We start from the raw sequence: 25727 nt of genomic DNA, 5'->3' as shown, positions 1-25727 counted from the left end.
TTTCATTGTCCCTCCTCCACTTTCTGCCTGGTTGCCCCGTCTATACTTCCTGCCTGGCTACTGGCCAATAGCATTTATTTAAAATATAATTGACAGGATACAGACTATTGTCCCACAGCACAATCTAAGTACCCTTAACCTCTGCACCATCTCCCCAGCCCCAGTTCTTACTTCTTCTAAGGTCTGACAAGAGAGTGCTTTGCTCGCCTTCTCCCCAATGAGCACTGGTTAAGGTAGGATGTTGATGTTGAAGCTGAATTTCTTGGTCTTGTACAGCATCATCAGGTCTCTGTGCTGCTTGCCTTTAAGCAACTGGCTGTGTGAACACGTATATCCTTTAAATTGCTTATTGTTTATTTACCCCTTTTATCTTCTTTCAGTGTGAATGCCTGTGTTTTTTTTTTTTTTATTTTTTTACTTCCTTGAAGTTTCCTATTGTGGTTTTTTGGTTTCTTCATCTTTTCCATTCTTTCTGTTTCTTTCTGGAACTCCTTTTGGGTTATATATTATAATTTTTAGCCCTCTCCCATAATTTCCATCTTTCTTCCCATGCAGAATGCCTTGACAGAATTTCTTCTTCCTTTGTGAGGGTTTGAATAAAGAGCTTTTAGGGTATCTCTGGAGTAAGATATCCTAATGACTGTTTTTGGACAGTTGGTTAGGTTTTGTTGTTATGTTTTTCTAAAGAAGCTGTCCAGCATGTCTGCCCACAGAATTGGTTTAGCTGGAATTTTTCAAGAACACTTATGAAAGTAGCTTTTGAAAACATTTCTGTAAAATATCAAAAAATAAAATAAACCTAGACAAGTCCACTTATCATATGCCTCCTGTGTGTGCTCTCTATTGTAAACGACAAACTATCTAAAGTGTTTTATATTTATTTTATATCAATTTAAAGTTAATTTTTGTTTAATTGTTCTTTATTGGATAGTGCTTACAACTGTGCGGTCCCGAACCTTATGCTTGCTACTGGGCACTTCAGTCTTACATGGGTAATGTTTATCCTGGAAATAGTTTTGTTAACAGAGCAGCTGATCTCATTTTCATCATTCCCAAAAGCCTTAACTTATTTCATTAATATATGTGTATATGCCCATATATCTTTATGTGAAGTGATATTTTAAAAGCATGAAAAATCTTGACTTGTCACTTATTTTTGCTGTATTATGATGGACTGTAAGATTTAGAATCATGTGCCAGTCTATTTCCTGTTTCTATCGCAACATCCCTAAGGCTGGACACCTCTAAAGAAAAGAGGTATATTTGACTCACTGTTCTAGAGCTGAAAGTGCAAAACCAAGTTGCCTTATTAGCTTGGCCTTGGTGACGGTGCTACTTGGGTTGTATGTGGCTTCACCATGGTGAAAATGCACACAAGAAGGATAGGGCACATGGTGAAACCATAAGCCAGGCTGGCTTTTTCATAAGGACTCACTCTAATGGGAACTGGGTAGGTTTACTATAGAATCCCACTAATTCTTCCCAAGGGCAACTAGACAACAGTTATTGCTAAATTGCCAGTGTAAGGTGCACCAAGACATCAAAAGACATGACTTTCTCAGCTGTGTTTAAATGAGGATGGAATAAGGGATCAGCAGGAGCCAGGCATTGCCAGCAAGCCAAGTATTTGTCCATCAAGAGGTGTTTGGTGAGTCCGAGGCATCAGCCACCTAGTTTGGTAATGAAGCTGAGTTGGGTTACAGCCAACCCCATTCATTATCTGCTCCTGCTTTCAAGCAGTAGTGGATATTGATGTAATTAGGACCAAAAGTATAAAACTTTAATAGGAGTTACTTCTTGCCTGGCACTTGTTGGAAAATGACTATGATTTGTACTGCAGTTACAGCATGCCCACTGTATCACCCTCTGCTGCGCTGTTAGGAAAATGACTCACTGCTGTGTGAACACAGTGGTCGGGTGCACATGTCCTCGCTCAGGTGACTTCCCCAAGGTCACACTATTTCAGATGTCAGCAATAAGCCAACATCTTATAGAATTTTCAAGCTAGGATCAGAATGACACTTTGCTATGAAGACTTGCAATATAGAAAGAAACAGCCCATGTGTATTATTTCACAGCCCTTAACACATACAAGCTTCTCACTCCTCTCTGGTCTGCTCTTCCAATAGCCACTTACTTGTCGTGCACAGTTTAAAATCGAGCTCTCTGTTCCAGGTTGTCTGTCACTTGCAGGTTACCATGCCTGGATCAAGCAGACAGAATAGAATAAGCTCCTGTTACTGGGGAATGGGAAAGGTGTGGTCCTTAGCAAAAAGACTACAGGCAGAACACTTTCCCAGATAAAGAACAGCAGGAGATGTGAGGAAAAGTTAATCAAGCACTACTGAGGTATAAGTCAGAAAGTAAAGACAAGGGTTGGTGGAGGCTGACTGGGAAGACCTAGTAAAGACAATTGATGGAGAAAGGTCATTGGTTAATTAATAAAGAAACTGCTTGGCCTGGTAGGTTAGAACATAGGTGGGTGGAGTAAACAGAACAGAATGCTGGGAGGAAGAGGAAGTGAGTGGAGACGCCAAGCCTCTCCGCTCCAGGGCAGATGCGATGAAGCTCTGACCCAAGATGGACAGAGGCTAGAATTTCCCTGGTAAGTCACCACCTCGTGGTGCTACACACACATTAATAGAAATGGGCCAAACAGTGTTTATATGAATACAGTTTGTGTGTTGTTATTTTGGGACATAAGCTAGCTAGGTGGCTGGGACCCAGGCGGCAGGAACGCAGCCTGCAGCTCCTTCAACAGACAAGGGTTGACAGAGGCTGACTGGGAAGACCTAGTAATGACAAGGGTTGGTGGAGGCTGACTGGGGAGACCTAGATGCCTCTGGAGTCTTCCCTGCTTAAGCTTTCCATGTGAGTCAGGTGACTTAGGTTTTGAATGCAAACATCAACCATAGGCTTAAATAAGGCTCAGCCATTCTGGTCCTTGCACACGCAAGCTTAATATATGAACTATAGTTGGAAGGGAAGGCTAATGCCAGAGCCACGTGGAACACTGGGTCAAGACTGCACAGAAAAATGGCATTGCCCATACACCTCTAGTATCTTGTTTTATGTCCCAATAAATATTAGTTTTTTTTTCCTTTTAAGAATGATACATTATCATTATACAGGATGACAAGATGGCTAAGTAGGTGATGCTACTTGCTGTCAAGCCTGATGACCTAAGTTTGATCGCAGAAACCCAAGTGGTGGAAAGAGACAGGGAACCCTACAATTTGTTCCCTGACTTCCAAACATGCACTATGGCATGTGCATAGTGCACGCATAGACACACACACAGATGCACACTCACAGAGACACATACACAGAAACACACAGATATACATGTAGACACACGGACACACGCACACAGATATGCACAGACACACATAGGCATACACACACAATGTAAAAATAAGGCTAATAATCTGTGCATAATTTACAGCAAATATTTACACATTAGGAAGCATCTTAGAGTATAAAAATCAAGATAATTAATTGTGATATATTATATTAACCAAAGATATTAACATTTTTATCAGCAAGTTCAATTAATATGTATCAATTTTAAGTCTAGGAAGACTGTCTACATTTGATGTATTTTGAATATTTTAATGAAATGGAGTTCAGTGGGGATGTTTTACCATCACATGTTCCCGTACTTTTATTTAGTAAATAAACATAATTTTGTTATTTAGGAAATGTGTAGATGGTGTTCCAATTAATTATTTTGAAGAGCAGACCTAAGATCTATTTGAAGCCTGCAGATTTAGCTGTTACTGTAAATTAGATCATCACCTGGTGGCTATTTGAGTCTACGTATTTGGATGTCTCTAACTCTAATTGCTATGGCCCTGAAGTTTGTTAGATCTGGGACACAGCGAGGAAGACAGGGTTTTGATCTTTGGATCGCTAGTTTGGGCAGTCATGAGGCCAGATCAGGTTTCCCAAATGCTCTCCGGACTGTTTGATGTGATGTGTGTGTTAAGGAGCATCTCCTTTGGGAAGTAGATGCTCCGTAAACACCAGGTCCTTCCCTCTTTGTCCCCGAGTTGCCCGCGTGTGTTTTGATTGTCATCCTTTACCCTGGTTGTGTTCCAGAAGGCGTTCTGCATGGATGGCAGCTGGAAGCCCATCGCCATAGCCAGCTCTTCACCACTTAAGCAATTACCTGGGCATTAAGTAATGAAAATTTTGGTAAGGAAAAAGCAGACAAAAATAGCATATTTCTTAAAAGGTCACCCTCATCTCAACTGGATTTTATAATAAATGGTATGATTATTCTCTAAACGTCTCTGGCTTGGACAGACATCTGTTTTCCCATGGTTTGTCTTTATTTTAAAGATAAGTAATATGCGTTTTTGAACAAGACTAACAGTCTGCCCGTTCTCTCCATGCCATTGGTAATGCATTATTTTACTTGGCTCAGCCTCTCTTGTTCTCCAAGTGTCTATTTACCACAGAAGTTATGCCTTTGAGGTCAAGGTCTGGTGTTATGCATCTTTTCAGCAGAGACTAAATAGAACACAGTCTTCTGGTGGCTGAAATATTGGCTGACATTATTCTCTGTAACTGTAAAAAGCTTTGAAAATACTAAAGAGTCAGGTCAAAGACTCAATTCTGGGTTTGTCTCAGACAAACAAGTTTCTAATTAACCAGGAAAAGCTTTTATGTCATGGCTGTTTTAATAGGAAAGGATACACTTCTTGAGACAGGGTCTCATCACTCCGTAGCCCTGGGTAGCCTGGAATTCACAATATAGACCAGGTTCGACCTCACAGGATTTCATGTCCTCTCTCTCTAGTTCCAGGATTGATGGCATGCACTATCTGGCCCAAATAACTTTACTGGTTTCATTTCTATCCAGTTTTTCTCCATGTGATAATAATATGTTTTGATTTCCATATACTTGCATGAAATTAATGTACAATTAGTTGCTTGCTGTTGATTCACATTCTTAATCTGGACTGCATGTACTGTGTGGTCTATTAAAAGGAGAGACAGTGAGAGGAATTCCGTGATGACAGAAGAGCTGACTGGTCCTAAGGAGGTGTGTGTCAATTGCTAAGAATGTCATTTTATCATTGACCTTCAGCTGGAGAAATAGCTGCTGGAGAGTCTGGAGATTAGAGAAAAGCAGAAGATTCACTGAACCTTCACTGTTTTTGTTAAAGATTATTGATTGTGAAAAGGCAGCGCTACAATTTTGCACCTAAAATACGACAAAATGCAGTTTTACATGTTTGTACTAGAGGTATTTCACCATATCATCTGCAATTATGTTTTCCAGAAACCATATATGAGGAATACATCCATCTCGTGCTACTTGTGTTTCCTGCTAAACAGTCATTTCCTAACTGAGGCTGGCATTCATGTCTTCATTTTGGGGTAATTTCCTTTTTAATTACAACTGTTACTATGTCAACAGCATGCTCATTTGTCCTTGAATTTCTTCCTGTTGGAAAGTCACTGTGTTCGGTTTGCTAGTATAGAGGTCTTCACCATTCAGGGCTGGACATGCCGGTGACTGTGGAGATGCTTAGGGAACTTAACTAACTGAGGATTTCTGCACCTTGGCAGTATTCCATATTCTATCCCCCAAAGCAATCAAGCTTCTTGCTATAAATATCCCATTTACTGATATCATGCATGTGAATTGTTCCCCTTAAACAGACTCTCATTGGTGACATACGTTGTTCATGACCCTTCTGAGAATAACTGAGTTTTCTGAGGCATAATGAATCACTTGACCATCACTTCATCAATGTGTTTTTTATTCTGGATACTAAATTTCAGTTTTAACCAAAGAGAATAAACTTGTGATCATAAATCTTATATTAAGTCTTCAGTGACTCTGAAATAGTCCTAGCATCAGAATAGTGTGAGCACAGTGAAAGAGGCATGGTTACCATGCTGTAAGGGACATTTCCCCTCACAATTGTCACATGGAAAAGATCAGTGCTTAAGGTTTTACACTTACTAGCCCCCAAACTCTCATGGAACTTGTACTTCAAGAACATTTATTGAGCATGCCGCACATCCGATGTTCTTCCTGTTTCACTGTGACCAACTGTGTGTGGTTACTTACAAATGATCTAATTAGCCTTTCTCTAATCCTCAAGGTTGGACAGTCCTCCTCGAATTAGCTCAGAGTATCAAAGGTGTACTGTATATTTGATGTTTCCATTCACCCACTGAGCAGTTGAGTGCAGAGACAGAAAAGGCTGGGCTTTTCCCCCAGTGGGAATATAAACGAGCTTGGCCATGCTCTTGCTTAGATCCTCAGTCAGACAACAGCATCCTCTCTCAAACGCCTGTCTTTGTGCTCTCTTCCAGCTGTGTCAGTGTAGGTCTCCCTAAAACAGAGGCCAACTGGAGGGATGTACTGAGTGATCTAGAATATATTGAGTCTCTTATTAAAGTGAGTATTCATTTTTCTTCTCTTTTTGTTTAAAGTTCATATTTGATATCTCTTACTTGTATAGTGATTTTTATTCTGAGAATTTCATACATGAATATAGTAAAATATGATCATTTCCACTACCCATTTCGCTCCTCTTAAGTTCCTCTCTTCTATCTTTCCACTGTGTCCATGCCCTACATTGTGTATTTTTTTCTTGATTTTTGATGACCCACTAAGTCCAATTAGTGTTGCCGTATGCACATGGCTACGTGGCCATCCCACAGGAACACAGGAAAATAAAGGTGAAAATGCCATCAAAAGAGAATAATTCTCCCTCCCCCAGCAGCTACTAAGTACCAGCAGGTACCATGGGAGCAGAACCAGGAGAGCGCATCCCCATCTCCGCGGTCATCTTGGCAGACTAGATCTTGTACAGGGAGCAACGCACTCTGAGTTCATGCACGTGGCAGCCACATCACATCGAGAAGACAGTGTTTCACTGTACTCCTCTTCACCCTCTGGCTTTCAGATTTCTCTGCCTCCTTTTCATCAGCATGCTCTGAGCCTTGGCAGGACAGGGAGTATGGCTGATGAAGATATCTCATTTAGTGCAGAGTAATCGATTTCTTCTTGGTAGCACTTTGACTAATTATGCCTCAGCACTGGTTGCTTCCCACTGAAAACAAAAGAAGTCTCTGTGGCCAAGACTGGTAGGATTCCAGGCCTGTGAATACAACCATAGATATATAGAAGGTAATTTGATAGCATGGCCATTAAGAAAATATCAGTAGCAGGTTCTACCCTAAGGTGTATGACCTACCAGCCATGAGCTTTTGATCAAGATTTTAGTTCTAGGCATGAGGTTTCTTAAAATCTGTTAGTTATCCAAAATAGTCTTGCCACAGCCATATCTTGCATGGCTGGTTGCTATTGTGGTATGTAGGAGTCAGTGTGGGAAAGATAATTGATGTCATTTCCCCCCAGAAGAACATATGATGGCTATAAGGTATGTGTCTCTTACGTTTTGCTATAAGCTCCCATGAAATAATACCATTTGAAATAAAAATACTTGTGAAGAAACACATGAACTTTGCAAAACCTTCTAAGGCATTTCTTTCAAGTTTGAATTATTGTGAAAACTTACACCTTTATCATAGTTAAGAGCCTGTGGCTAGACCGGCCCTAGACTCTGGTGAAGAACTTGTTACTATCATTCTGCTAAATGTATAGCGTGAAAATGATTCCTAATGACTTATCATTAAACCCATAGAGTAGCACATTCCCCAACTCTCATCGGAGAAGCTTCTTTTGTGGTAAATGGTGATTACCATAGAGATCCACAACTGGTCAAGGAATAGAGCATGAGAGACAACAGAATGCTCAGCCCTAAACACAACATCTATATGATGCACCCTCTTCCCCGTGGGATTCTTTGAAGAAGAGTTATTGGAAGAGTTATTGGAAAAATTGTAAGAGTCCGAGGCAGGAAAATGACTATAAGGAAACAATGTTTTTCAACACAACAGAGCAGCTATCCATAGGAACTGACAGCAGTTATGATAGCATCCTCAAGATTCACACAATCTCAAGCCAAATAAAATTCTAGCAGTTATGATAGCATCCTCAAGACACACATAATCTCAAGCCAAATAAAATCCCGCCATAAGGGCAGAGGTTGACATGACGTTCACTCCAAGCCGAGGAAATAGCAATTAGTAGTCTCCGAGAGCGGGAGAACGGGTTTTCTTTAAGGGTGGGCCCTGGAGGGTCATCCAGCTCCAGTGCAGGGTCTCACACCTAGCAACAGTATATGGGTGGCACTTCATGGGGAAAGGAAAAAGGAAAGAAAAGATGAAGACACAAAGCTGGGTGGATAGGAAAGGGGTGCGGACATGAAGGGAATTAGAAGAAGAGTAAATTTCAAAAAAGTTTACAACATTTTTCAAGGAATTACTAAAGGATTCAAAAGTCAATGCAATTCCTAAGCAATGTAACTAAGGAGCTCCATTCCTCATAAATCAGAAATGCTCCCTCCTTATCTGGAAAGCAGATTCCATGAAGGGGACCCAACATGACATTAGCTCTGGAATGAGATACCATTTCTGGGCATTGTAGATTTTCTTCTCCTGCCTAGAGGCAACAGTATCCTAGGAGCAGGCTCTACTGAATCTCGTCAGGAAAGTCAGGAATATCATTCTAACTGACAGTACTGGGGGTATGTGTTGTCCCCATGGGCCAGTGTTTTCCAACAGAAGCCAGGGAACCTGGTCTGAACAAGTGAGGAATACAATGGAAAGTCTGTAGAGGTCCTGAACACTAAGATGCTGTTAGGATCATAGCTCACAGTAGCAGTTTAGACTACAGGCAAAACATCTCAATAGGTGACTGACTGCATATTCAAACAGAGTACTTAAGTAGAACAAGAATCTCCCAGTATAATAGCTATCATACCCAGCTACAAGGAAAAGTCATTAATCATACCAAGAAGAAGGAAGTCACAATCAAAACCATTATTAGTCTTAAATTAGTATCAAGTAAAGCCAATATGATGAGAAATATAACTGCTAACTCCAAGAGCAACGTTAATGACAAAAGAAAATTCACGAAGAAGAAACATTGATTCTTAATATATATGCACTGAGCAACAGAGTCTCAAAATTCGTGATACAAAAATTTAACAGCTCAAAGGAAAAACAAATTTATGATTACAGTTCTGGATTTCACTGTCTCCCGCCCAATAACTAACTAAACTATTAAGCAAAAGATAGAAACCATGAGAAAACAAATTAATAGGATTTACTTTATGCATGAAACATTCTACTCAATGGCATCAGAACAAACTTTCAGCAATTCCCATAGAATGCTGAAAGACTAAATAAATATATTCTCAGCCACAAAGTCAGGTTCATGAATCTCACCAAAACTGATCATGCATAAAGTATGTTTAAAACACAATAGAATCAAAATGTAGATGAAAAAGTGAAAAAAATACATTGGTGAAGTTGCCCAAATTTACAAGTTACATAATATATTTCTAAATAGCACAGGGGTTGAAGACTGATTCTCAAATATAGGAAAAAATGCATAAAACTGAGTAAAATGAAGTTCAGTCTGTTAAGATGTGAGCTGCTAAGGATGAGGAAACTTAAAAATTAGACCAATGTGCTAGAAATGAGGGAAAGTGCTAAGATCAAAGCAGCAACCTAAGTTACATCTCCCCAAGTTAGAGGAGTCACAAAATAAATTCAACACAAGTAGAGGGAGGAAGAAAGTTGATCTTAGAGAAGAAATTAATGAAACTGAGAGCAGGAAAGTGGTGGGTAAATCAGTGAAGCAAAAGGGTATTAATTTGAAAAAAATCAGTCAAATTAATTAACATCTAATAATAAGAGAGAGGAAACACAGCGCCAGTACCTGGGGTGGCTGGTGGCTCTTGACCCAGAATCTGTGGTAATCAACTTTATTATCATTTCCCTTGTTATCTTGTTGTAACTTCAGATTCTGCACCAATGACCTACAGAAAATTGGCCAGTTCTTCAAACACAAACACCCCAAACATAGCAATAATGAAATCGATGGTTCAAGTAACCATCTATGTAATGATGTTCCTAGTCTCTTCCGGGCCTGGGAGGAAGGAAGCCCCTCCCACTCAGCTTGGGAGACTGATCTTACCCCGATGTATAATATGATACCAAGACAAGGGACTCTCATACCCTTAGTATAAAATTCCTCAATTAAAAAATTACCATTCAGATCTTTCAGTGTATAATATAAAAAGAATATCATCAATATAAGGGATTCATTCTAAGTATGCAAATATTTTCATATTTGAAGATCAATCAATCAATCCAACCTGACACATCAGGAGCCTAAAAAGCAAATCATATCAGTTGATTTAGAAAAGACACGATTAATACAGCACCTCTTGTACAGAATGTATTTCCCTTCCTTAATTACTGTCTACAACATTTAGTGTGACTGTGTTTTCATACAGGATCTTTAAAGAGTTATTTAAGTTAAAATAGGGTCATTAGGATGATGTGAATCCAATGTGGCCAATGTCCTTAAGAAGATGGAAAACCATGCAATTACCCACAGGAGGAAGATACCCTGAGGAGATTGAGAGAAGACAAGATAAGCTTGATGAGGCTCAGAAGAAGACTTGGGAGACCATTGCTGGCACATCCTTCTGGGACTGATTGCCTGCAGAATTTGAGAAAATTACACGCCTTTATTTAAGCTGTCCAACTCATATGAAATTCTAACAGTTTCAGTGAACTGCTGTAGAACTAGTTCAAGACAAACTACCTCAGCAGAGGAGACACGGAGGGCATCTTCTTCAACTTTATGTATATGTACTCAAATACCTCAAACTACTCCTTGCTAGTGAGTGAAAGACAGCTTTTCCCCAGGACTCAAAACAAATCTCTCACCACTTTTATTCACCATGGGCTTCATTTTGGTGCACCTGTAGAGTCAAGTGACAAAGAAGTAAGTAGCCAAACCAAAGAAGCAAACACCCCAAGAGCACACCATACAGTGAATGCACTGTATTTAAGAAGGCCAGTAAAGAGGCTTCCTGCTGTGGGATTCCAGCTGCTTGTCCTTGTGACAAATACAAAGATGCCTGGGCCACAGGGTTTAGAAAGGAGAGAAGGGCCGGGTGGTGGTGGCACATGCCTTTAATCCCAGCACTCAGGAAACAGAGGCAGGCAGATCTTTGTGGTTCGAGACCAGCCTGGTCTATAGAGAGAGTTCCAGGACAGGATCCAAAGCTATACAGAGAAACCCTGTCTCAAAAAAAAAAACCACATAAATAAATACATAAATAAATAAATGAAGGAATAAGGAGAGAAGGATGAGCAGGCAGAATATGGGTTCTCTGTAACACAATACAACTCCAATGTGTGGTATCAGAATGGTGGATACCTGCCACTGTATCATCAAAGTCCGTTAACTCTTCTCTATCACAGTGGTAGCGATCAGCATATGCTACTATAACAAAGTACACCAAGATAATTAATTTTAAAACATAAAGGGTTTATTTTGACTGATGACTTTAAACCAATGATTTGGAGCTCTCTGGTGGGGCTGACAGTTCTAGTGTCAAAGCAAGTTGCTCACATTTTGTCTAGAAAGTAAAACGAAGGAAAAATGAAGAGGTGAAAGTCCTAATGAATACTTCAAAGTCATATTCCAGGGCCCTGTGGTCCTCTCCTAGATCCTTTGGCCAGAAGTTTCACCAGTTCCACCATGGAACCAAAAGGTTCAGGTGATTAAACACCCAGATTGTAGCTATGTACAAATGTTCACTCATCAAGCATAACAAATGTACCGAATATCTGAAGGATATTACTAATGGATGGAACTGGAATCGATAAATGTTGGAGGAAGTCACTTGTTTGTCCCAGTCACCCGGCTAGCTTAGACCCAAAATAATCACACAGAAACTGTATTAATTAAAACACTGCTTGACCCATTAGCTCTAACTTCTTATTCACTAACTCTTGAATATTAATTTAACCCATTTCCATTAATTTGTGTATCACTATGAGGTCGTGGCCTACCAGCAAAATTTCAGCACGTCTATCTCCAGTGGCAGATCCATGGCATCTCTCTGACGCTGCCTTCTTCCTTCCAGCATTCGGTTTAGTTTTCCCCACCTAGCTCTGTTCCCCTATAGCTCTACTATAGACCCAAAGCAGTTCCTTTATTCATTAACCAATAAAAGCAACACATAGACAGAAGGGCCTCCCACATTAGATAAAGGAGCAGAAGAGAGCTCATGACATTCTGCTGTTTTTTTTTTTCCTATAACACAGTTTCCCAAAGCATTATTTTTTAAAAAGTCAGTCTTGTAACATTGCGTTCTTTATGGTTCTAATTCTTTTGCATTCTAGAAATGATAAAAGTATATATAGAATTGCACGGGGGGTTAAAATCTGGTGAAAGAATAAATGTTACATAAATATGAATTCCTTGTTGGAAAATTGTGTTGTGGTCAAGCAAGGACCAGCAGAGTAACACAGAGAAGGGGTCAGAGCGCCTTACTATATGTTCTCTTGCAACTGCTAGAATTTAAAATTATTGCAAAATACAAAATTAAGTTAAGGGCCTAAATTTATTGTTTACGGGAAGTTGTTGTCTTACCTAATCTTTCATATTACCCCCTTTCTCTTTCAGTCTGTCCATATTGATGCCACTTTATACACAGACAGTGACTTCCATGTGAGTATGTTTTTCAGAATTGCTGTATTCCAGTTATCCCATAAAGTCGCTGAAATAGTTACAATTCTAAAATCTAACTCACAGTGGGTTCTCAGAGTGTTTGACCCATGACATTTCTAAGGGATCATTGAATTTTGTGGGACTTGGGACGTAAATGCTTCTTTTGTAATGGTGCCAAATCAAAATGGAAAAAAAAATACCTTTCCATCAATGTCAAACAAAATCTTTTGTTTGTTTCTGTGATGCAGTTAGGTAAGCATAGGATTAGATGCTAGAATTATGCTAAATAATTCAATCTAAATGTCTCCACGGTACCATTATTCCCAGTGCTATAGTATGTTTCCAAGTTCAATAACGTCTACTGAGCTTGCTTGAGGGTATCCATGTTGTGTGTTTTGCATGAATCTCTACACTTGTAAGAAGTCCTTTCCTTATTTTCTGCGTGATAAAAACATAATTGAAATAATGTACTAGAACTTATAAATAACAACTAGCTTTATTAGAATGATGGTTGTTGGCAGTTTGTCAGGTGGTTCCTTCTTTCACTCTAGACTGTCCCTAAAGCCAGGGGATAGATCTGAATGCCACTGCTTGGAATATGTGAAGGTTAATTTATTTTAAAATGTTAACGAGTCACAATTTAAAGTAGCCTCATAAGAATATCAATGAATTTTGCCTGAGGGTATGACTATGGTCTATTTTTCTTAATCTGATTGACTGTCGTGGGAAGATCCACTCCTAATGTAGGCAGTACCACTTCACTGCTGTAGGAAATCCTACAGCCAGTAGCCTTTGAGTTATGCACCCATTTGAGTGTGGCCTCTTAAAGGCTACTGGCTGTCGGATTTCCTACAGTGCTTCACTTACTGGACAATGGACTGAGGGCAGAGAAGGCCAGATGGGCACATCGGCACCATCTCTGCCCCTCGGATCTGACCACTTACGCTCCTCATGCCTTGGCCTTCCTGTTGACAGACCATAACTTGCATTAACACATCCTTTCAACCTGAAGTTTTTCTTTATCAAAGTATTTTATCACAGTGACAGAGACAGAAGTGAAACTGAAACCCAAATCAAACTGCCTACTGTGTGTTCAAAACTAAACTGTCTACTATGTGTTCAAAACTGTCAAGTGTAACTTCTCTGAGGTGGAAGGTTTGCGCACCCTGCTCTTGGTGTGTTGAGGAGAAGGTGGAGCCTGGACATATCAGACAACTAGATATTTACCAGACACATGGGTGACCCCTCTTCTGATTTTAAAGTGTATTTTTCTGGTTTTCTGTGCTTTTTTCTTTTTCTTTTTTTTTCCTGATCAGATAGCCCTCAATGAATTATTCTGACTATACTTTAGATTCAGGCACATCCTAGTATAAATCACTGTTGAATCCCATTAAATGTTTTCCTTTCTTTTGTTTTATTTATTTATTATTTATTCATTTATTCATTCTTTTCACTTAGGGTTTTGTAAAAGAACTGTTACAGGAAATATATTTTCCTGTTGCCCACAATCCCTTTGTGGTTTGGCCAGCCCACGATTGGGTACTGCCTTTGCTTTGGTTTTATTTTTATCCCCCTTGAGTTTCTTGGAATTCGTTCTGCAGGGAACTGTCGGGACGGTATGACTGGCAGTTATCTCTCCTTCAAATGTGAGCACACAGTCTGACCCTCAATGTTTCCATGGATGCCCTGTCACTCTTAGACTGCTGTGTCACCCCCAGAGAGCAAGAGCCATGCCCAGTGAGGAATGGTGGCCTTTGGCACCCGTTTTCTTCCGTACAATAGTACCACCCTTCTTCATTGTTGTTGGTTTTAGTTTTGATTTTAAAACCAAGTGGGAGAAAAGTAGCTTCCTCCATAAATAAAATCCTTTACTAGTACATAGACAGAAGACAATTGGGGAAGCAAGTCTTTACTTGGCTTATAGTTCCAAGTTATCATTCGGAATTATGGGAAATCAGGTCAGGGACTGAAAGCATCCAACTAGCAGACAAGAGCAGAGGCAGGAGAACTTGCTTGCTTGTTGTTAGCTAACTCTCTTCACTGTAGCAACACTCAGGACCTCCTGCATACAGAATGGTGTCGCCTACAGTCATTTGGGTCTTGAACCTGTAGGAACATGTAGGTTAACCTGTAGATAATTCCTCATTAAGACAGTCTTCTAGGTTGTGTTGGGTTGATAGTTAAAACTAAGTAGTATGGTGATTATGTTTCTTTGTAAGATAATGAGATGAGATTGATTTTTTTTAAGTTTTTTGAATGTCAAAATCAAAAATGGGAAAATTATTTTGCTTGTTTGTTTCAAATTGGCTCTTTGCAATTCTTATTTTTTAGCCCAGTTGCAAAATTACTGCAATGAATTGCTTTCTGCTGGAGTTACGGGTTATTTTACACGAGTACAGTAACGTGGACCTTAATGGAACAATAGAAAACGTGATGTTACTAGCAAACAGCTCTCTGTCTTCTAACAAGGTGAGTTATATACCCGCCATAGTGAACTGCATCTGATGGTTTGGGATCACGTGGGATAAAACATTCATATGTAAGCGGATTCTCCTATGGGGACCACAGGAAAGAATCTGATTTCAGCGCAGTGGCCTTCAGAAGTGGAGTCAGAGCTGCCATGCACAGAATCCCAAGTTCGTTGATTCCGTTGGTAAGCAGGCATTTTTGAGTAGTGGCAGCCAGTGTGCTTTAGTGCGAGAGTCGTGCTGGGAAGGCAGGCAGGTGTGTGGGTGCCGTGGAGAGACGTCAGTGCAGTCAAGTGTTTACCATCAGAAATGATAGCTCACATTCACTGAGTTAGTTCTTAGTGTCACTGCTCTGTAGTCTTTAGATTGATAAGGCACGAAATCCTCAGGGTCAGTCTTTGAGAGTAATCTCGCGTTTTTTCATATGTAGCTGTCTTTTATGTCTGTTTGAATGTGGATGCGCTCAGAACACCCCGTACCAACTACAGGTCCCAACTTGTGCAGCTAATGGCACAAGAGCTGCGGCTCTGCTCCAGCTTCTGGCTTCTCACCTTCTAAAGTAGTAAATAATGAAAAATCATAATAATCAAAAGTGTTAATGAGTCAAGTGTTCTTTGGAGCATCCTAGACAGCATGAGCAGGGAGGGTCATGAGAAGCAAATACTACTGACTCGCGTGGTCGGCGGGGGTGCGCTGCACAAATGCCTCAAGTGCATGGAATTCATTGTGGCTTGAATGGCACAACCATAGGGTGAAACAAGGTGAAACCAAGAAGCTCTGTCATCAGAGCATGCTCAGTAAAATTATTTCATCTAGTAAGTACTTCAGCACACTGGACTAAAGCCTGGAGTACCGGTTATGAAGGAAAGAGGGAAGTGAATGAGTGAACCAGCCAGTTGGTCATTAAGTACAGTGTAGCAAGAGAGGAAGGATGTGTGTAGAGGGGAACTAGAGTTCTTGTGTAGGGAAGGGCTAGCCAATAGGCTGGTATGTTACACAGAGCTTCAGGAATGAGTGCCATTGGCCCTCAGGGAGTATCTTTAGGCAGATACAACTGGACACACAATGATATGGAGATGCTTTTCTTTCCCTCCCAAATGCTGGGCTGCCTTTAGTGTCTGCTCAGACGTCACCTTCTCATTGATGTCAGCTATTCTTGTGTGCCATGCTTTCTCCACACCATCATCACCCTCTGTCCCCTTCCCTACACCTCCCACACTCTGAAAATCATGTAATTGTCTGTTAGTCAGCTTCAGAGCATATACGCTTTCTGGGTTTTTGGATGTTTGATTACGATTCTCAAAACATACAGTTCTTACAGATGTTCATCTCTCAGGATACTTACCAAGTGAATCTCTTCGTGGTTAAACTACTCCTGTGATATGTTATTACCATTTATTAATGGTGGGAAAGTCAGAAGGTAACTAGGGCAGTCTCAGTGTTGAGCTTTAGGCTGCATGTTGGTACCATTCCCAAGGTGACAGCTTGGCATATGTCCTGGAAAAGTGAACAGGACTGCATGCTTGGGAGACCCGTGTGCAGAATTTCAGCTTACAGTGTCTGTGAGGATCTTTGCTTCCCCTCCGACATGGTTCACAGGACCAAGTCCAGAGCAGTAGAAGCCTATGACAATGTCTGGCATACAGTCTATGCCTGATGAATATTGGGGAATCTGATCCCTAAGAGCCTAATGGATATGAAACCTAATTTTGATTTTTGCTGGCACAGTCTTCACAATTCAGAAGACCTCTAAAATCTTAATTCATGATGGGTACACTTGTAATGTTCTAGTTGTCCCCGAAGCTGTGTTAATGGCATTTGCCTAAGTGGTTCAGATCATTTGTATTAGGCCTTGTGCTTACTGATGGGAAAGAAAAATAGATGGTTATCCTTCCTAGGAATGGTTAGAGAATAGTAATATAAAAATACTAAAAGTCTGTGATATATATATATATGTGTGTGTGTGTGTGTGTGTGTACATATAGTATATACATACACATATGTATATATGTACATATATATGGAGTATAAAGGCAAGTATTCTCTTGGTGTCTCAAGGTCAAGGTCATGGCATTCAAGGCCATTGAAAGATGAGCTAGGTAAGGACACGTCATAGAGGCCATGGAGCATTCAGGGAAGTATGGGCTTCAAGGTAGAAACAAATAATCCACTCATAGGCTTTAAGCAGGAAGAGCACAGTCTAACATACATGGCCTATGCACTTGCAGAGTTCTTAACCCAACTCTGGTAAAAACCAACCTCTATCAAATCTCTTGATTCTTTCTCATAGCTGCTCTTAACTTCCTATTAGTTTGACAATGTCTGAAGATCCCCCACCATGTGTTTCAAAGAGTATAATAACCCCAACAAAGCAATGCATTCTGCTTGCTGATCTAATTCTTCCTTCTTGATTGCAGAATATAACAGAATATGGCTGCAAGGAATGTGAAGAACTGGAGGAGAAAAGCTTCAAAGAGTTTTTGCAGAGTTTTAAAAGCATCGTCCAAATGTTCATCAACACTTCGTGATTGTCGCTGATGCTCTCCAGGGTTTCTGTTATTACCACGCCGCTGCCTGCTGTGCAGAGGCAGTGCCACTCTGTGCCTCTGAGATCCGCTGGGGAAACAAAGCAGCCGAAGCAGTGGCCGATGAACCCCTTGGATCAGATGAACTCCGGGAGACGACCGGAGGAAAGGAACTCTACTCAGGCATCTTTTGCTCCTTTTTAATTTATTACTGCGCTTGTACATATTTGTAATATAACAGAAGATGTGGAATAAAGCTCTTTATATGCCTTATCGATTTAGCTTTAACTCTTACTTCACCGTTTATTAGTTTGTCTTTGGCTGTATGTGCCGATTGTGTGTGTGTGTATGGTTGTCTGTGTGCCTCATGCAGTGCACACATGTGCAAGTGTGTGGCAGCTGGAGGTTGACCTCTGGTGCCTTGCTCATTTTCTACCTTGTTTTTGTTTTTGTTTTGTTTTTAAGGCTGTGTCTCTTCCTTGACCTGGAACTCAGTAGTTCAGTCAGACTAACTGGCCAGTGAACCCAGAGATCCTCCTCTTTTTACGCCCTCAAAAGTGGGGTTACAGGCAGCTGCCACATACCAAACATTTTACATGGGACCTGCTGATCTGAACCCAGATCATCATGCTTGCCTGGCAAACGCTTGCCCCGTTGAGGCCACTCTCTACTCTCTAACTTGTCTGCTGCAGAAAATGAAGGGTCATGTTTGTTTGTTTGAGGGTGATCGTCCTTCAAGGAAAGTGCACAGGGGACACAGAACGCCCATGCTTACAGTAGTGTATCCCTTTTCCCAAAGAGTGCTATTTTATTCTCACAATTTTTAAAGCTCTACTTGTTGAATTTTTAAAAAGTGCTGATTTGTTGGACTCTGTTTGCTGTGACAAAAATGCAGTTGCTCATAGGTTCTGGGGAGATGGCTCAGGGGTAAGAATATTTCCTGAACAGGCAAGAGTGTCCAAGTTTGCATTACCAGCATCCTTGGAAAACTCATCATGGCCATGCCGACCCTGTGCCGTGTGGAGAAACAGGAGGACTAGGGCTTGCGGGCCACCAGTTTAGCTACAGATACAGTGCAGTACGTTGTCTTAAGATGATCTGGAGGCCCCCTTTCCCTACCACCTGTGGTTGCATGGGGGAGCTACCCCCTCCCCTTTATCAGAGGCAGCACTCAAAAAACTGCACCCTACACCTTGCCTGGGCAGCACAATACAGAGCTGCCTATGTTTGCAGAGGCTGGGTGGGTGATCTGGCCCTCAGGGTGTGAGACTGAGATAGTTGGCCTCATCTCCCTCATCTGCCATGTGGGGGTGAGGGCAAGGGAAAGATATTCTACCCCCCTTGCCCCTGCCACCTGTAGTGAGCAAAGGAGTTGACCCTCTCCCTTCCCAACTGCAGCACTGGGGAAAGTGGATCCTGCATCTCATGTGGGCAGCACAGTAGAGCTCTGATGGTCCAGCTGTGGAAGAGTCAACTCTATGGGTGTGAAAGCAGACCCGGCTCCATTCCTTGCCGAACTAGCTGAGGTAATGCTGGAGAGCTCACCCTGGTGGTGAGAAAGGAGGAAAGCTGGTAGGCAGACCAACGTTGCAATTATTCTGGCCCAGTACCAGATTTACATGTTGGCCCATCCCAACATTCACACCATCTATGATCTGTGGGAGCATGTGAAGGGGCTAGTCCTGCAGACCCAAAGCTGCAGAATTTCCATGTCATAGGGCAACAACAGGTTATCCAAGAGGTGTGAGTTCCAATGAGAGTTAAGCATCAATGTTGTAGCAGAAACCAGAGGTCTCCGTCAGACCAATGACCCTTTGCAATGAACCCTTGCACCTAAAGATAGATGGGCAAAAGGGTTTACTGTGTGGTTCACTGTGTCACACTACAGTTTCCATGACTAGGTTTCTCCTATTTTTCTGTTTTCTTTTTTTCTCTTAATTTTTTATTTTAATTTGGGGGTGTTATAGTGGCAGAGGGAGGATACAGAAGGACAGGGAAATGAATGGAATCGAGATGCATGATGTGAAATACACAAAGAATATATAAAAAGAAAGAAGAACTTGGAGGAGAGGGTTAGAGGAGGTATCCACACACGTGTATATCAACATGTGATCAACACTCACGTGCGACTTAAGAATAATATATTTTTATGATTCTTACCTTTATAATTTTTCATTTTACTGGCTAAAATTACTAAGTTGTCTAGCATCTCTATTGCTAAAAAGTAGGAAAAATGTGCCATTTTAGCTTTAATTTTCTAGTCTTATTGTTAAGAGAAGTTGGTCCCCATCCAGTATTTATTTGTCCGAGGAAAGGGAGATCAAGATGACAGTCACATTACTGTGGTGTTTCATAGTGACTAATAATCCACTTGCATTGTATAAACAAATGCATGATAGTTTCAAATTTTGGAATGTTCCAGTACTCAAAGTTACTGTCTCTGGAATGTCACAGGACACAGCCAGTTTTAGAAAACTCAGGTCTATGCGTCTTCAAATCCTTTAACTTGTTACAAAAGATGAAATGATCATATACAGCATTTTCTAAATGTAAGAGATTGGTTGATCATGCGCCATCATCCAAATTTAGCTTTATGTGTTTCTGCTCTTGAAGCCAATCTTTTATCTCTATGTCAAAGTCCACGCCCTCTTCCCTCTCCCACTGGCCAGCCAGTGTTATTTTCCTGGGAAATGCCTTGTTTGCATCTCACCTGTTGCACTAATTGCTTACTTATCATATTACCTATAATGAAAATTATATGTATAGCAAAAAATCACATATATAATGGCAAATGGACAAGGTAAACCAAATAAAAATTAGAATGATAGAACAAAATCCGTTAACAGGTATCTTCTTGCTTTTTTAATTATTATTTCAAGTAAAGAAAAGATGTACAAGAGGATATTATCTGTGCATTCTCTCTGGCAATAAAGCAAAAGGACTATAAGATAGGGACATGAAAACACAAGCAGAACTAATAAGTAATTTGTGAGCCAAGAGGATTCTATAACCCAATTACAAGTCTAGTTTTATATAATCTCATTCTTTATCCGGGACGAGCAAATCAATAGAATTACCTGCTTCTGCTGTTGTTGCTGTAGTTGTAAAGAGGGAATTACATGTTTTGATGCTGTAGTTTATGGCTTCCAAATTCAATAACTTAGAAAATCAAACCAACATATGCAAAATGAAAACCAGGTAATGTGTTGTAACTCCTTTCTGTCCCCAAGCAACAAGAAATCCTAGAGAGTGTATTCCTCTTTCTTCTCTTCTGTGACTTCGTATCATGACTGAAGCCATCTGCACTCACAGGCAAATCACGCTCAACATATGCCTGCAATGGGTAAATATTTTGCCCAGAGGAAATTCCATTTCCATGGAGATTTGGTTCAATATTCCTGAATGTGTCTAGTGACTGAATTGTGCTCCCCCTAAGGAATGTGTTATGTACGGTGCTTAGCTGTGTGAAGGGTCCCTTGGTCCTAATTGTGTACTCTACCTGACACAACATAGAAAAAAATTAATAAAACAGAGGCGTGCTTTTGTTCTATAATTTACTTCAACAATGAATTTTGAAATAGGAATTAGGGGAATGGAGGAGATGATTATAACATAGAAGCAGACTTGAAAACTGCTACATTTAGCCTTTGGAAACAATGTCAGACTTTTTTGACTATTGTGGAATGCACCACCCCTGCCAAATCGTTTGCTTTCATTGTTGTGATCACCTCTTGTGACTAAGAATTCGCCATGTCAGACTTACCGGAGCCTTAGCTATTGGAGATCTACTCTGGGTGACTGTTTTGATAGATTCTCTAGGAAAGCCACAGCTTTGGCCTTCAGGAGCAACCAACAGAGGCAGCTCAATACCAAACCCATCATCCGAGGTCTTATTTGATCTCCATCAGTTTTATGAAGGTCATGAGGGAGGATCAGGGTCATTCAAGGTGCCCTTTCAAAGAGAGTCTCTTGGGCAAAAGTGACAGGTGAGCTGAGCCATAAGGGAGTAGGGACTGAGCTAGAGGAGAAGGCAAGAGTGGCAGCGTTCCAGTCAGCAAGGACGGGGTGTTCTCAGGGCAAAAGAAAATCTGGAATGGCCAGGATGGCAAAAGACTGAAAGGAAGGTGTGGTAGTGGAGGGGTTAGCCGGCTCTGTGGGCTGCACTAAAAACTTCCGTTCTAGTGCAGTCTGTTCTAGAGAAAGAAGTGTCACATTGTAGCACAAAAACTTGATGTATTCTTATTTTGAAAGAAAGACTACTTTATGGTCATGTGTCCTTTAAGTCAATGTCTCCTTACAGATAAATACCAGGTTCCTAAAATGCATTCCTGTCGGAGAGTGCCATCTCTGTCATTTGATGAGTTCTTGAAGCGCTGAATGGACTATACTGTTAAGTAATCACTCAATGTGACAGCCATATGGGCCTTGCAAGCCGCAGGGACATCCGTACAAGTGGATCATGGGACTGCTTCTCCAGACTCAGAAAAGGTCTGTGGAAAAATCTTGAGACAAAGAAGGCTTTTTGAAATGAAGAGTTTTCTAAATTGCCCTTCGCTGGAAAACTGTTTGGGAAGCGAATTGTTCTCGTTGAGATAAGCCAAGTTGAGGAAGTCCCACGGAATGGCAGCTAGGAAGAGTTGAAATGAGAAGTGGGAAGGGGTGATGGGCCTGGGCCGAGAGAGAGAACGTCGGAAGTAGAATTAGGAGCAGCTAAAGTGGGGGACAGCTACAGCAAGGCTCAGCAGAAGTAGAATGTGATGGGCTTGAGGGGAGGAAGACAAAACCAGTCTCTCAATATGTGACAGCAAAGCTCCTAGCTGGGGACGGGGGTTGCTAGAGCAGAAGTGGTTCTATTTGGCAGGCACCATCCTTCTCAAAGGATTTAAAGATCACTGGCCTTCAGCCAAGCCCAGTTTCCTGCGAGGAATTAATAAAGTCAAGCTCCCAATGTGTCTACGCCCTCCTCTCAAGATGCACCAGGCAGAAGGTAATAATAATAGTTCTCTTATATATGCATGACTCTTCAAAGTTCACAGAGCCCTTTCATCTACTCTATTTTATTCGGTGAGAGTGTTTGTCTCTCTTGGGCACCGATTCAAAGGGAAACAGCCTGGAAATACTTGACTTTTTTCAGTGATACATAACAAAAAACAATCCAGCAAGAAGCTGCCTGCTATTTTGTCTGAACTCAGGTGTGCATGTGTTTTTGCTGTATTGCCACTTGTGTTTCTTTTTAAATAAACATGCGTTTAATACTTGGGGGTGGGAAATTGTGTCTTATTCAAGAGATCAAAATAACATCTAAGTACATATTTTTGGTGCGTGTTTCGATACTATTTATATAATTCTGTTCTGGTGCTTTCTTTGCTCATCCTACATGGCAAAGGTACCTTTAAGTTTATCCATCCTGAATTAATTACCTTTTTATAGTAAAAGAAGGTGCTTTCCTTTGACAAGGAAGATGTTTGAACTGTATTTATAAATAAATAAATAAAGGCAGCTGCTAGAGAGCATTATTAATAGCATGGCTTCCAACATTTCATCTGAAAAGATTTCCACTCTGTTATTTCACAAGAACACCAGCCGTGGGTGTCCCTGGGGTTGTTAAGGTGTGAAAACCGCAGAGTAGTACTACTTCTGTGAAGCCCTCAGTTCAGAACAGCAAGCCCAATGCATGTGCTTGGTGGTCGTTCTCTTTGGGGGTCCCTTGGCCTGGTTCTTCAGTGCTTTACCCGGAAGAGTAAGCCAGCAACACAACTCTCCCCTGTAACACGCTGGCAGCCACAGGTTGCTATCTCAATGGCTACAATGACATTGGTTACTCACACTTCAGCTCAATGACTTTTGATAGATTCTTTGCTTTGTTCAGAGAATGTATTTGCCAAGCAGAACACTTCTTGTTAGCCAAGACTGCTAACTGTGGATCCAGGAAAGGGTCAAAGCTGTCTGAGGTGTCTGATTGGCATTCAGACTTCCCCTTCAGATGGACATTGCCCTACCAGGGGATTCTCTGATCCCTGGGTATTCACTTCATGTCTTAGTCATGTTGACTTGACTTCTAAAGAACACAGGCAGTGCTCTGTTGAATTCATATTAGCAAGCAGTGGCCCCAGGGACCAGCAACAACATTCCCAGGTGTAGGATTCAGGGAGGCACTTAAGAAGTTCAAAACAGTTGTAAAACTGAGGAAAATATCTGTCTTTCTGATGTCTGTATACCACCAATCATTATGTGAAAACAATCCTACTGCTAAGGTTTCCTCCGCCCCACAAACACAAACATGATTTTCCTAAATTTTAATCAATTGCTCAGACTGCCATTTATAAAGGAGTTTACATGTAATATACTTTCCATGCTGGTTTGGAGTTCTCTGTTACCTTCATCATGTCTTAGCAAGCATATGAGCATGGAGGCAACACGTGGCTAGGTTGACCATGCACAGGACTGAGGAAGTCTCCCTGTTTCACAGGGTAAAGAAGGTGTGAAGAGCGATACCCATACAGTCTTTTTCAGAAATAAGTCCACACCATCAGCTGACCCTTAGCTTTTGCTATGACTCAGCAGAGTTTAAGAATGCCTGGAGGAAGACTGGAGAGATGACTCGGAGGTCAAAAAACGTGCACTGCTCTTGCTAGTTCCAAGCACCAAGCTCATAACTGCTTGTAATTTTAGCTCCAGGGCCTCGGGCACTCCCGCCCAGCCTCTGTGAGAAAAGGCACTCAAACAGGAGAAACCCATACCCACATAGGCACAATACAATAATTGATAAAATAAAATACATCTAAAGAAAAGAACGCCTCTAGGAATTCCTAGATCTCCAAATTAAGACAAGGGTCAGGTAACCATGCCTTTGTAAAACTCAATTGTATGCTTTAATGTGTGACTAAGAATCCTACCAAAACTCACATTCTTAATCAACAGTTCCCGTAGATACGGTGCTGGTAGCAGGTTCTGAGGCAACAGAAAGGTTTTCATAAAATCTGACGTCAAACAGCATTCACCTCTTGAGTTGCTTCAGGAAGCCATAGCCATGACTAGAGAGAGGTCATCCTGAAATACGGGAGTAGACGTGCTCTTAGTCACCTTATTTTGACCAAGTCACTTAACCACCTTGACCTGTGTGTTTCAACACATTACAAAAGCTATGCTATTTCTTACTAGCCAAACTATTGTGAGTTGAGATAGATACCAGGGTCTAGATCTTGAGTAGGCGGTTCTCTTCCACCTTTCTCGCTTTTCTATTTCCTGTGTCTCTAGGGGAAGATTGCACTCTTCCCTACCTGGCCTAGCCTCAGGTTGAAAACCAGCACAGAGCTATCATGTCTAGAATTCCCTCAGAGAAACTATCTTTGTTTTAGTACTTCCTGGTTCCAAGAAGGATCTGAGTGGGAAACTTTCCTACTTTTCAGTGCTCGCTGATAGTCTTCCCAACAGATAATCAAATGCTATTTGCCTGGTTCTATTTGCTGGTTGCCTAGCAGACTACTGCCTTTGAGCTGACCTGACCCCTCCCCTCACCCATTCTGCTTTCAGTGCTTACTTGCACTAGCTTTCTGATTGGCCTCTTCTACAGTGAGGACAATATTCTCCAACTCCTGCTCTCTCTCCAACTCCTTTTAAAGCTATGCTGTATACTAGAATTTATCCATCTCCTTTTCCTGGTAACTGCAATGTTCTTACCCTGCTACTACTGCAGAATTTCACTGCTTACATTGTTCATACAAGCTATTGAAAGGATATATGACCCTGGGCACTTCCCATTTCAATGTGACCTTCTCTCATCAGTAAAAAATCAAATCTATGGGGCTTGAATTACAGTCAGGTCTAACCCAGAGAGCTTTCTTTCTTTCTTTCTTTTTATTATTATTATTATTTTGCTTTAGAACTCATTAAGTGTCAGGAAAACTGGGAGACTCCATGCTTTGAAATATGCCATGGTTTAGAAGATTTCTTTATCTTGCTTATTTTACTGTGCTGGCTAATGAAAGAGACCACGTTCTTATCACTGAGCCACAAAATCAGGACCATTGTTAGCTGTTGTTTCTAATTGAGACAATGCTAAGGTTACAGTTAGCGTGGGATATTAATTTGACTCTACTGTTG

At 41.0% G+C, this 25727-nt stretch overlaps 1 protein-coding gene across 3 annotated transcripts in view; it reads left to right on the top strand.

Annotated features, from left to right (window-relative positions):
* Il15 (interleukin 15) overlaps positions 1-17885 on the top strand; it is an 81597-nt gene extending 63712 nt beyond the window's left edge. For all 3 annotated transcript variants that reach the window (XM_041663649.1, XM_041663650.1, XM_041663648.1), the window contains 6 exons: positions 4102-4197; positions 5291-5388; positions 6337-6421; positions 12587-12631; positions 14963-15100; positions 17517-17885. In XM_041663649.1, coding sequence (XP_041519583.1) covers positions 4186-4197; positions 5291-5388; positions 6337-6421; positions 12587-12631; positions 14963-15100; positions 17517-17627 — 489 coding nt within the window. In that variant the 5' untranslated portion in view covers positions 4102-4185 and the 3' untranslated portion in view covers positions 17628-17885. The remainder of the gene's footprint in view (positions 1-4101; positions 4198-5290; positions 5389-6336; positions 6422-12586; positions 12632-14962; positions 15101-17516) is intronic.
* Positions 17886-25727: the final 7842 nt, after the last annotated feature.

This window comes from Microtus oregoni, unplaced genomic scaffold (assembly GCF_018167655.1).
Source record: "Microtus oregoni isolate MIOR12 unplaced genomic scaffold, Mior012 000014F_ref0000157, whole genome shotgun sequence".
NCBI lineage: Eukaryota > Metazoa > Chordata > Mammalia > Rodentia > Cricetidae > Microtus > Microtus oregoni.
This window is presented reverse-complemented; position numbering and strand designations above follow the sequence as displayed.